The sequence below is a fragment of the Protopterus annectens genome, chromosome 9.part0 (genome assembly GCF_019279795.1).
Source record: "Protopterus annectens isolate FY-2018-M chromosome 9.part0, PAN1.0, whole genome shotgun sequence".
NCBI classification, from domain to species: domain Eukaryota; kingdom Metazoa; phylum Chordata; order Ceratodontiformes; family Protopteridae; genus Protopterus; species Protopterus annectens.
In genome coordinates this window covers 560902054-560913421 of record NC_056743.1, presented here as the reverse complement: position 1 = coordinate 560913421, position 11368 = coordinate 560902054, and the positions used below count along the sequence as shown (strand labels likewise).

Below are 11368 nucleotides of genomic sequence, written 5' to 3'. Positions count from 1 at the left end.
TGATTCCCTTTTGATGGATGTACCTTAGCAGGGTATACTAATTGCAGGAGACATATCTTTCAGGACATGCTTGGTTCCTGCATCTAGTGGGGAACAAAGGAATTGAAAATGGTGCAGGTGAGTGCCTCCTTCATATCAAAATATGCTGACAGCCAAGGGGGAAGGTAGCATATGCCCTGCGTAATGGAGGAAGGATATGCATCTGTGAGAGTTCAGCCAGATGTAAGCTTTGACCTACAGTAGAGGTTCCAATGCATAGTGACCACTACAGTGACCATGCTGTACAGTTCACTTTTGTGGTTAAATTACCTACACAGCTGTACTTTCTGGTGATGGTAGTAGCCTGCTTTAGTCCTTTGGGGCTTCACTCTGAGAAAGTGCCTCAATGAAACAGTATAACTTGTTTTCCCAGCAGGGAGTAAGACCAGGTTGCTGGATGGTCATCAGCTTGTGTTCTCAGGATTTTTGCTTATAGCCTATACCCTTCCTTTCTGTGACTTATGAGCCCAGTGCCTAGGCAGGACCTGCAATGCTGGAACAGTGGGTATGCGCCTTCAGTTTTAGTTAGCGTTTTCACACTACATATCAAGCAACTGCATTCAACTAGTGGTGTCCAGTGTAGCTTACAACAGTCCATGGGCCTGCATTAGAGGGCGTTCAAGTAGCAGAGCCTAACTGACCACCCTTGCATTGTGGACCTCAGCCTATGCAGCAACTTTAATGCTGAGACTGAATAGTTGTACGTTTGCTGGACTTTTGCCTTGTATATAATAAATGAAAAACTGCACTGTTTTATTTATTAATTTTCTTCTCTTGACTCTCCCTTGATGGTTCCTTGTGTGCATGGGTCACTACCTGAAACCCTTACATAATTTCACTGTTGAGCAGCAACAGGTAGCATCACAGGAATCTCTAAACTGTGTTGATATATATTCCTGCTGTGGGGGGCAGATCTTAGCTTAAAGTTGAGCTTCAGCTGGGGTACTTCCCATGTAAGTGAGAATGTGCCTGGTGTGATACATGGCTGCACTGGCCTAGGAATATTTTTTATATAAGCTGTGTTGCAGAGGTGGATGCATTCTCTGGCAGTACCTTCATATGTTGTAGCCATTATTTGGGAATCATTTGATGTTCCTCTTGCATACTGTTTCTCTGTCCCCCTCGAAAAGATGAGCAAAATTAATGTGTTTGTCCTTGCAAGACATAAAGTCTCTTTACAGTTTTATAGATGCTTTGGATATCCATGTTGGTCCGTAGTCTAGCCAAGTTGGTAAGACTCAAGACCTGAAGCTCTATGGGCCTCTCATTTACACGAGTAGGGAGAAAACCAATCTACTTGTGGATTTTTTTCTTTGTATGTATGTTGTAAGTCATATTACATCTTGTTTTATACCAGATGACAAGTAGAGGCTGCTATTTATTCATCAACAAAATTAAACTTTGAGATTGAGACATTACAAAGATTGGAATGCAGTTAACATATGACGTGACTTTCGGTTACAACAGATCAAAGAATGTAATCATGTTTGTGTTCTTTCTTAGGTTTCTGCATGTTTGTCTTGAGCCTGGTAAAGAAGCACTACCGTCTCCAATTTTACATGGTAGGTATTAGTGTAAAGAAGCTTTTTAACATCCGAGTTGCATAAAACCAGGCTGCACTCCATTCCACAGTAAATTTTTATTTCTTACAGATTTTCTTTTATGAGTGGTTTGCAGTTTTAGGTGTAATGCAGTTTGTCAGGATACAACTTTTCTCTTTTTTCATTCCTAAGAACCTTCTTTAATCCTTACAGTTTTAGGTGTAATACAGTTTATCAGGATGTGATTTTTTTTTTGGACATATGTCTGCAATCACACACACACTCTGTCTTAAGTTGATAGATTGTCACTCCCCACACCAGCAGTTTAGTTGTTTTTTGCAATTTGCACAGTTCAGATTACAGTCCTTGATATCATTGGTAAAAATACCTGCTTTCATTTTCAGGCTTGTGTTTTGATTGTCAAAATGCATTCATATTTTTCACAAGTTGTTAGAGATCGAGTCTAGTGAGAGAGTCCCTTTTGTTGGTCTAAGGAATGGCTGAAGAGTCCTCAGTACAAGTTCCTTTAGCAGACTGGATGGGGCCTAGGCTCATCACAGGCAGGTCCACATTTTTTGCAACCTTCTGGCCATTGCAGGGATTAGAATTATGTCAAATTAGATTAGTATTCCTTTCTATTTCACTGTTGCATAGGTGGTCATGAGTGATGGGAGGGGCATATCTTGGCTCCTCCTGTGAGGATAGTGATGTGGTGCTTGCAGCTCTGACCCCTGGTTGTTTGGATAGACCTGAGTCCATCCAGCCTGAATTTAGGAAGTGGTCTCTTGAGGAATCTGGTTGTAGATCGGGGATCACATGGTGTTAGTTTCTTTAGGTGGAATCGATACCTGGACCATCAGAGCAGCTTGTTCCAGCCACAAGCTGCCTTGGTTCCAGGCTAACCTTGCCACTGTTGTATATGAAAAGTTAGTGGAAGTTATGAAGCTGAAGGGCAAGGTAGTGATAGCCAGCTGTCTGATCTGCAGTGGCAGGTGGAGCAAGGAGAGCTTAGTGGAGTTGTAGATGTTGTCTTTTTCCCTACTGCTGGTCTCATCATTGCATTCTTTAGCTTTCTTTGTAATGATTCCTGTGCCAAAGACCATTACACTAATGACAGTTTCTTTGCATTAGGTGTCCAAGGCAAGATGTTCATCGTGCATACAGCTGCAGTCATAACAGATGGGTTATCCTGCCGTCAGGCGGGTCCTCGGTCGGCCGAATTCCAAAGTCTAGGTCCGGCGTCGGTTGTCATCGCTTCTTCCCTGACGTCAGTGCGGCAGGGGTATAAAAGAACCAGCCAACGCCATCTTCTTCAATCTTTCTTGCCGCATGGTGCCCGAAGCAGAAGCAGTTCGCAAGTGCCGGTCGGCCAGCTCCTGAGATTTACGAAAATATTTCAGCCGAAGTCTTCTTGAAAGCTAAGTACCCCATTGGGGAAACTTTTCTTGCCTCAGACCGATGTCAGACAAAGTTAATAATTGCATTTCATTTGGGAAGTAAATACCACATTTCCATTCTTTCTGTATTCCTTGCTTAGGCCCAGACCACGACGTCTCGGCCTGCCGTTTTTGCGCTAGATTCAACAAATGCACTATTAAGCGTCGGGCGGAGTTCACCCACCACTATTTTGGTAAATAAATTAATTACATTATGTCGTCGGATACTCCGACTCCAGTTTTGAGTAAAAGACGCAAAGATAAGGACCGACATACGAGGTCCGCGACTTCTACCGACACTATGCTAAAGCCGACTACCGGTGCTCTGGTTCTCAGCGAGGTGCCTACGCAGCCCCTGAGTACCGATGATGCTTCATTACCGGTGTCTTCTGTGCCCAAGGTCACAGGCTCCTCAGCCCCCATTCCAACTACAGATACCGACACCACTCTTGGCGAGGAAACTGAGTTTAGACAGGCCTGCCACTTCTCAAGGGGTCTTCAGGCCTTCCTCCTTTTCCATTAAGGCCTTCACAAAATCTAAAGCAGCCATGAAAACTAAAAACAAGGACCACAGACCACCTCTCAAGGCCCCATGCCTAAAAAACTGATGCTCAAAATGGCTGAGGATTTGATTACTCTTATCAGGGGTTTTCAACGCCCCTCGGACAAAAGGCCCAGATTGGAGGAAGACTCCCCTTCCTCAGATCAAGCCTGTATTACCTCAGAACATTCTGAGGACCAGGAATATTCTTATTCCCCTTTTGAAGACTCTGATGCTGAGGAGTCCATTCCCTCGGTCCCCCCCCCCCCCCACCGAGGACTATTCTTTTGGGGAAACCCTACATACCTTGAGGGAACACTTTCACTGGGAAGGCCAAGATTACTCAGATTCCAAGAAAAGGCTCAGGGATTTTCTCTTGCTTCCCCAGCACAGGCCTCTGGCTATCCCTCCTGTCTTAGATATATTAGATGAAGTGTACACAGAAGCCAGCCTCAACCCAGATTCTTTACCTCCAGCTCCTGTTAAACCTGACAGGTATTACCGGGTTCCTGATTCACACCAGTTCCTATACAAAAGCCATGCTGCTGACCCAGAAACTATTTCACAGGGTCCCAAGGGAATTAAGGCCTCAACTGCTAAAAACCCATTACCTTCAGAGAGAGATTCCAGAGCTTTAGAAAGGTGGGGGGGGGGAAGGTGTACACCTCGGCCACTTTAACCATGAGGGCATTAAACTGTCAGTTCCATATGTTAAAGTATCAACAGCTTTTGTTATCTCAGTTGAAAAGCAAAATGACACAACCTGAGCAACCAGCTTTAAAGGAGTTGCAGGATTTGTTGCATAGTGCAGAGCAAGTGGGTAAACATACCTTGCAGTGTGGTTTTGATGCTTTAGAGGCCTCATGTAGAGCTGCTGTTACAGGGTCTGTCATACGTAGACATGCTTGGCTCAAAGAGCAAACCTTACCAGATCATGTCAAAGCTAAATTACTAGATGTACCTCTTCAAAAAGATGTATTGTTTGGTCTTAAAGTTGAGGTGGTACTAAGGAAAATGGAGGAAAAGGCAAGATCAATGCAAACAGTGAAAGATTTCCTACAGGTACAGCCACCACGTTTCAGCAGAAACTGGCCTTCAAAATATTGGTCCTTTCCAGCCACGGACAGACCTCAGAGGCAGATACAGGCGCCCGAGGGGTAGAGGGCAATCTCAAGGACCATTCAGAGCCAGACAATGGCAAGCACCTACCCCAAGAGGTGGAGAAGATAGATCACAGTCATTCAGAAAGCAGACACAATGACTTTCCCCTTTGCATGCCAAGCAAAGTTTTAATGGCAGCACCTTTAGGCGGAAAACTGGCATTATTTTCAAAAAATTGGCATATTGTCACAAAAGACAAATGGATCCTGGACATTATAGACAGAGGCTACAGATTCTACTTTCACACCCTTCCAAAAATGAGAGGCGTGCCAAACCTGCCACAAAATCAAAGGGCAGAGGCACAAAAACAAATTTCAGCTCTCATGGACATGAAAGCTATTCAAGAGGTACCTACAAAAGAACAAGGTCAAGGTTTTTATTCAAGACTATTCCTGGTACCAAGGAAGGACAAAGATTGGAGACCTATTTTAGACCTATCCATCCTAAACACATATTTACTGCCAAAATTCAAGATGCTCACATTACAGCAGCTTCTTCCCATGCTGGGCAAGGAGTCTTGGCTGGTAACATTGGACCTCAAGGAGGCATACCTGCATGTCCCTATCAGACAAGATTGCAGAAGATACCTCAGATTTCTTGCAGGTTCAACCCATTATCAATTCTCTGCATTGCCCTTTGGCTTATCTACTGCGCCCAGAGTGTTTACGAAATGCCTGGCATCAGTAATTGCCTTTTGCAGACTTCAAGGGATACAAACATACCCATATCTGGATGACTGCCTGATCCAAGCGGACAGCAAACACATTCTTCTGAAACACCTGGCGTTTGTAATAAAACTGTTGAACTTTCTGGGATACACAGTCAACAAAAAGAAATCAAAACTAATACCCTCTCAAACAATAATTTTCCTGGGTGCCAGCTTGAATACAAACACCCAGATGGCCTACCTCATGCCAGAGAAGCAAGGGCAACTATCTCAATACTTCAGCAAAATGGCAACCTTCACCAGGCTGACTGCAAGGAAAGTCCTGCAGGCTCTGGGATTCATGGCATCTTGCATCCTGCTGATCCCATGTGCAAAGCTGCATATGAGGAAACTTCAATTGTACCTAAAAAAACTTAGTCTCAACACAGCCACAGTTTGGAAACAATTATACCACTCATTCCATGTCTTCAAAAGGAATTTCTGTGGTGGGCTCAAGCATGCCAATGAAACATAGGTCTCCCCTTCTGCATACCTCAAGCAAATCAAATCATCACAACAGACGCCTCGGACTACACCTGGGGGGCGCACATGACAGATCAGTGCATTCAGGGAAAATGGTCCCAAAAAGAGAAGCACCTACACATCAATCAAAAGGAAATGCTAGCAGTGCAAAATGCTATTATGGCCTTCAAAGACCTACTGCATCCAGGCCAGCTATTAATAAGGACAGACAACACCACAGTGATGTGGTACATAAACAAACAGGGAGGAACTCATTCATACCCCCTGTGCAGACTAGCCATGTCCCTTTGGAACACGGCTCTGGAATTGCAAATCCAACTTCAAGCACAATTCCTGCCAGGGAAGGAAAACACACTGGCAGACAGACTAAGCAGAAATATGACAGATCCACACGAAATGGAAGTTGCATCCTCAAGTTTTCGCAAAGATAACTCAGGCATGGGGACAGCCAGACATGGATCTCTTTGCTACCCACAGAAATTACCAACTGAAAAAATTTTGTTCAAGGACCTATCATCCACAGGCCTGGAAAGTGGACGCACTTTCTTTCAATTGGACAACATTGACAGTCTATGCCTTTCCACCTCTTCCTCTGCTGCCCAACGTTCTATTAAAAGCCAGAGCAGAGAGGCCAAACATGATTCTCATTGCTCCATATTGGCCAAGGCAACACTGGTATCCACTCCTGAAGAGCCTGACGCAGTCCCCACCATGGACCCTGCCTCTAGTGCCTCTTCTGTTGTCCCAGCACAACTTCAAAACTCTTCACAGTCAGCTGAAAACCCTCAATCTAGCCGCATGGAGAATCCCTTGATTTCCCAACAGACCCTCCTCTCCAAGGAGGTGCAGGATGTCATCTTGGAGGCCAGAAGACCTTCTACTAGAAAAGCTTACTCCGCCAAATGGAAACAGTTTTGTGCCTGGAATCAGAAAAAGGGCCAGAATCCTCGGGTAATAAATTTGCCTCAAATATTACAGTACCTAGCTGAGATGTTAAACAGTGGACTTTCCTTCTCCTCCATCGAAATCCATGCTTCAGCCATTTCTGCACAATACAGCACAGATCCTCCGTTATTCTCTCATCCTCTTTTAAGACAGTTCCTCAGAGGGGCTAAGAATATAAAACCCCCAAGGAAACCACCAGTACCTGCTTGGGACCTCAACTTCATTTTGGAAAAACTGACCCTGCCTCCATTTGAGCCAGCTGCTTCAACAGAATTGCAATATTTGTCATTGAAAACAGCCTTCCTTCTGGCTATCACCTCAGCACGCAGGGTTTCTGAACTACAGGCCCTCATGGCTGTGCAACCTTTCATCATTTTCCATCAGGACAGAGTTTCCTTATGAACCAACCCTTCCTTTATGCCAAAGGTAGTATCCAGTGTAGCCTTGAATCAGACTATCCACTTACCTACCTTTTACCCTAACCCACAAAACAAAGGGGAAAGACTACTACATTCCTTGGACATTCACAGACAACTTCGTTATTATTTGGGCAGGACAAAGCCATTCAGAAAATCCGAGCAGCTCTTTGTGTCCTATGCTACGGGTGCTCAAGGAAAGGCTATCTCCAAACAGACAATCTCAAAATGGATAGCCCACTGCATACACTTTTGTTACTCATTTCATGGAAAAACTGTGCCTTCAAGCATCAGATCCCACTCAAGGGCCACAGCTACCTCTGCAGCTTTCCTCAGGGGGGTTCCTACCAAGGACATTTTGAAAGCAGCCACTTGGAGTTCTGTGTACACTTTCTCCAAGCACCATCACCTTCCGCTTTAGTCTAAATCTAGAGCGGGCTTTGCCACAGCAGTCTTGCAGGGCATCCTTGCTCCTCCTAGTTCCACTTAGCGCCTGCCACCCCTTTTTAGCTTTGGGATTCTACCCATCTGTTATGACTGCAGCTGTATGCACGATGAACATAGCACAGTTTTGTACCTACCATAAATGTAGATGTTCGAGTGCTAATACAGCTGCAGTCCAGGTTTCCCCTCCCTCCATCCCCTCTTGGGACAGGTCTTATGACAAACACCTTCTCATACAACCTGATTGGGGTATTCTTTTATGGTGTATTTGCTTGCAAACTACTGTTTTTGATTACTCTATATTGCATTATTACATACGTTTATGTTTTGCCTTCCTTCTGGGGGCACCTGACATCTGGGGCAAGAAAAACTGAAGAAGATGGCGTCGGCTGGTTCTTTTATACCCCTGCCGCACTGACGTCAGGGAAGAAGCAACGACAACCGACGCCGGACCTAGACTTTGGAATTCGGCCGACTGAGGACCCGCCTGACGGCAGGATAACCCATCTGTTATGACTGCGGCTGTATTAGCACTCTTAACATCTACATTTATGGTAGGTACAAAACTGTACTTTGTCCCAAGGCCACCCTGAATTCTAAACCTGCTGTTAATTTTTCCATTACCCTGTTTGGCACCTATGCATGGTCCATTGCTGTATTCTTCCCAAGTGTTGTACCCATCGGCAGTGATTAGGCGTACCCATCGCCAGTGATGCATGTGTACCCTGTGCTAGTGCCATCAGTTATTTTGTTTGTTACTGGGATTGCATGCGTGTCTGAGCTTGATGTGCTTCATACTGACTGACTAGTACAGCTATGTCCCAGCATTACTGACATTAGTCCCAAAGGTCAGCACATTTTCTAGTCACACAACAGCACCTTTACAGGTGTCACTGGGACTCTCTGTAGTGCTGACCTTGCAACGACCAGTGTAAGGTACCAGCAGCTACAGTTTGGATGCTGGGATTGCATGTGTAGCTGGGCAAATGTCCTTCATGCTGCCTGAACAGTACAGCTGTGTGTTGACCTTCCCAATAGCAACTCTGAGTGTCAGTATATTTTCCAGTCACACAGCAGTACCTTTACAAGTGGCACTGGACCCTTAACTGGCATTAAAAATATTCCACTCTGTCCAGCCTCTCTACTGAACTGATAAATATCCTAGAGTAGGATCTGTGGGATGAGAAACAGGAGCCGTAGGTATTCTAAAACTAACATTTAGTGTAAAACACAAAACCATTATGTGCTTTCGTCCTTTTTAAGAAATGCACTTCAGATGGCTAAAAAGATTAAAAAATGTTTATAAATGTGCTTATAAAGGTACGACATAAATTCTAAAATTTAAAGAGTCTGATCTGACTTGATTATCATTCTTCAAATACCTAATTTGAATATAAGTATAATCGAGCCACTGCTACAAATATGAATAATTAATGTATCGTGTGTGTGTGTGTGTGTGTGTGTGTGTGTGTATAAAATAAAAAAAAAATATATATATATATATATATATATATATATGGATTCACTTTATAATCCTGAAATACCGAATCTCAGAATTTTGAGACCATAAAGCCCGATAGCACTAAGTACCGAAATCCCAAAAGCACGAATTTTGAAATTGCTATTCCTACACTAACCAGACACCACACATGCGCACACACCTTTCCCCCCACACGCAAACCTACACTACATACAAGTGGGGGGTGGCAAGCCCCAATGCACCCCCATGTGGTGGGCTATGCCCCCCCCACAAACACACACTCCCCCTTCTTAAATATACTAACTCCAGGGTAGTACTGCACACACACGAAAACACCACACACCTACATTCCCCTTGCGCACACACATCAGTCACAACACACACTGACACACACTAAAACCCTTAACCAACACCCTTAAACATACATACTTACCTGAAATTCCATTCAAACACCGCAACATCAGAAGTGCTACTTCAACATCTCTGAACGTCGGGATTTTGAAATTCGCGCTTCTGGGGTTTCTGTATTTAGAATTTTCGGCATTATGATCTCGGGATTCTGAAATTCGGTACTTCAGAATTTCGAGATTATAAAGTGTTTTATATATATATATATATATATATATATATATATATATATATATATATATATATATATATATATGCTCTTCAGCTCCTAGCCTCCCTCTCGGTGCTTCGCCTTGGGTGAGCCTGACCCTTGATTCGGACCTTGTCACTCCTTCTCAGAGGTCTTCCACGGTTGGTTGATCTTTGGATCCGGGGGGGACCAGCTTTCGAGGTCATGCGGAGCGTGCTGGCCAGGTCCTCAGCTGCATCATACAGCACTTACACTCTTACCCCCTCCAGCTCCGGTATCAATCTCTGATCGCCCTCTGTCCTTGGACAGCGGAGACCCAAGGCCTCAGGATACCTCCATGAGTGGTCCCCTATTTTCTGCGGGTTCCCCAGAGTTTTTGCCTGAGGAGCCACCCAGAAAAAGAACTTGCAAGAGGAAGAACATCGACTCCAGGAAGAGTCTCTCGCGTCGGACATCGACCTCGAGGAATCAGAGGGGTCCCCCAAGTCGTCCTCTGAGGATATCTCTTTCACTGATATCCAAGAGATCTTGAAGCAGAGAGGTTACTGGCCCTCTAAATCCCCCTCTGAGGAGAGGAGTCTGTGTTCCTGAAGGCCTTTTGAGCTCAACCCTCCACCTCCTGGATTTCTCCCCCCTTCGACGAACTCCTGGATCTGGTTTGTCAAAGGGTGTGGGAAACTCCTGACACTGTGGAACCAGTCCCCAGGAGACCCAACAAATTTCTGTCCGCCCCCACTGACAAAGACTTTCTCACGAAGGGCATTCCAATAGATTTGCTATGGTGGTGGCAGCGGCCACCAAGAAGGAACTGGCTGAGACTTCATCTACCGTCCATCCCCCTAACAAGGAGTCTAGGACCATGGACCGGTATGGGAAGCATATGTTTTCTTCAGCGGCCTTTACTCTGCAGTCACTGAATTACTTGTCATATTTTACACGGCTCCAAAGAGATCTCCTGAAAGAGTTTAGAGATTCTCTGCAGGGTAAGGTTTCTGATGCAGTGGCTCAGAAAGTCAACGCTCAGATGTCTACCTTAAATTCTCTTGCTAACTCCTCCATCAGACTGATCTCTTACGCAGCCGAAGGAGCGAGTAGGGCAGCGAGTTCTGGAGTTTCTCCCAGAGACGCTCGTGGATGCGCCTCTGTAATTTCGCGGAGGCTTTCAAGTTTACATTCACCAGCGCCCCATTCGATGGTTCATCGTTGTTTGGAACCAAGGTGAAGGACACTCTCACTAGGTGCGAGCAAGAGGAAAAAACTCTGTCTGCCGTGGGAGTCCGTTTATCCATGACTTCTAGACCGTATCCCAAGGTCCAGAAGAGTGGGAAAATGTGGTTCAAAAAATCGCAGAGGTTTTTTCATGACGCACAAAGTGATTCCCCCTCTAGAGGCAGGGGAGGGGGTGGTAACTCAGGTAGATGCCACCCTAGAGGCAGAGGAGGCCCGCATAACCAGGGAAACCACGACTCCTTTCGTGTTTCTCCCTACAAGCGCTGCTGATGGGAGGCCCAACTGGGCATCTCCGGAGCCAGTCGGGGGTCACATTTCACTATACCCAGAAGCCTGGCAAGACATCAC

At 45.1% G+C, this 11368-nt stretch overlaps 1 protein-coding gene across 1 annotated transcript in view; it reads left to right on the top strand.

The window, feature by feature from the left end:
- The first annotated feature begins 1544 nt into the window (after positions 1 to 1544).
- Positions 1545 to 11368, top strand: part of CDS2 (CDP-diacylglycerol synthase 2) — a 371702-nt gene continuing 361878 nt past the window's right edge. The window contains exon 1 of the mRNA XM_044083091.1: positions 1545 to 1601. Coding sequence (XP_043939026.1) covers positions 1551 to 1601 — 51 coding nt within the window. The 5' untranslated portion in view covers positions 1545 to 1550. The remainder of the gene's footprint in view (positions 1602 to 11368) is intronic.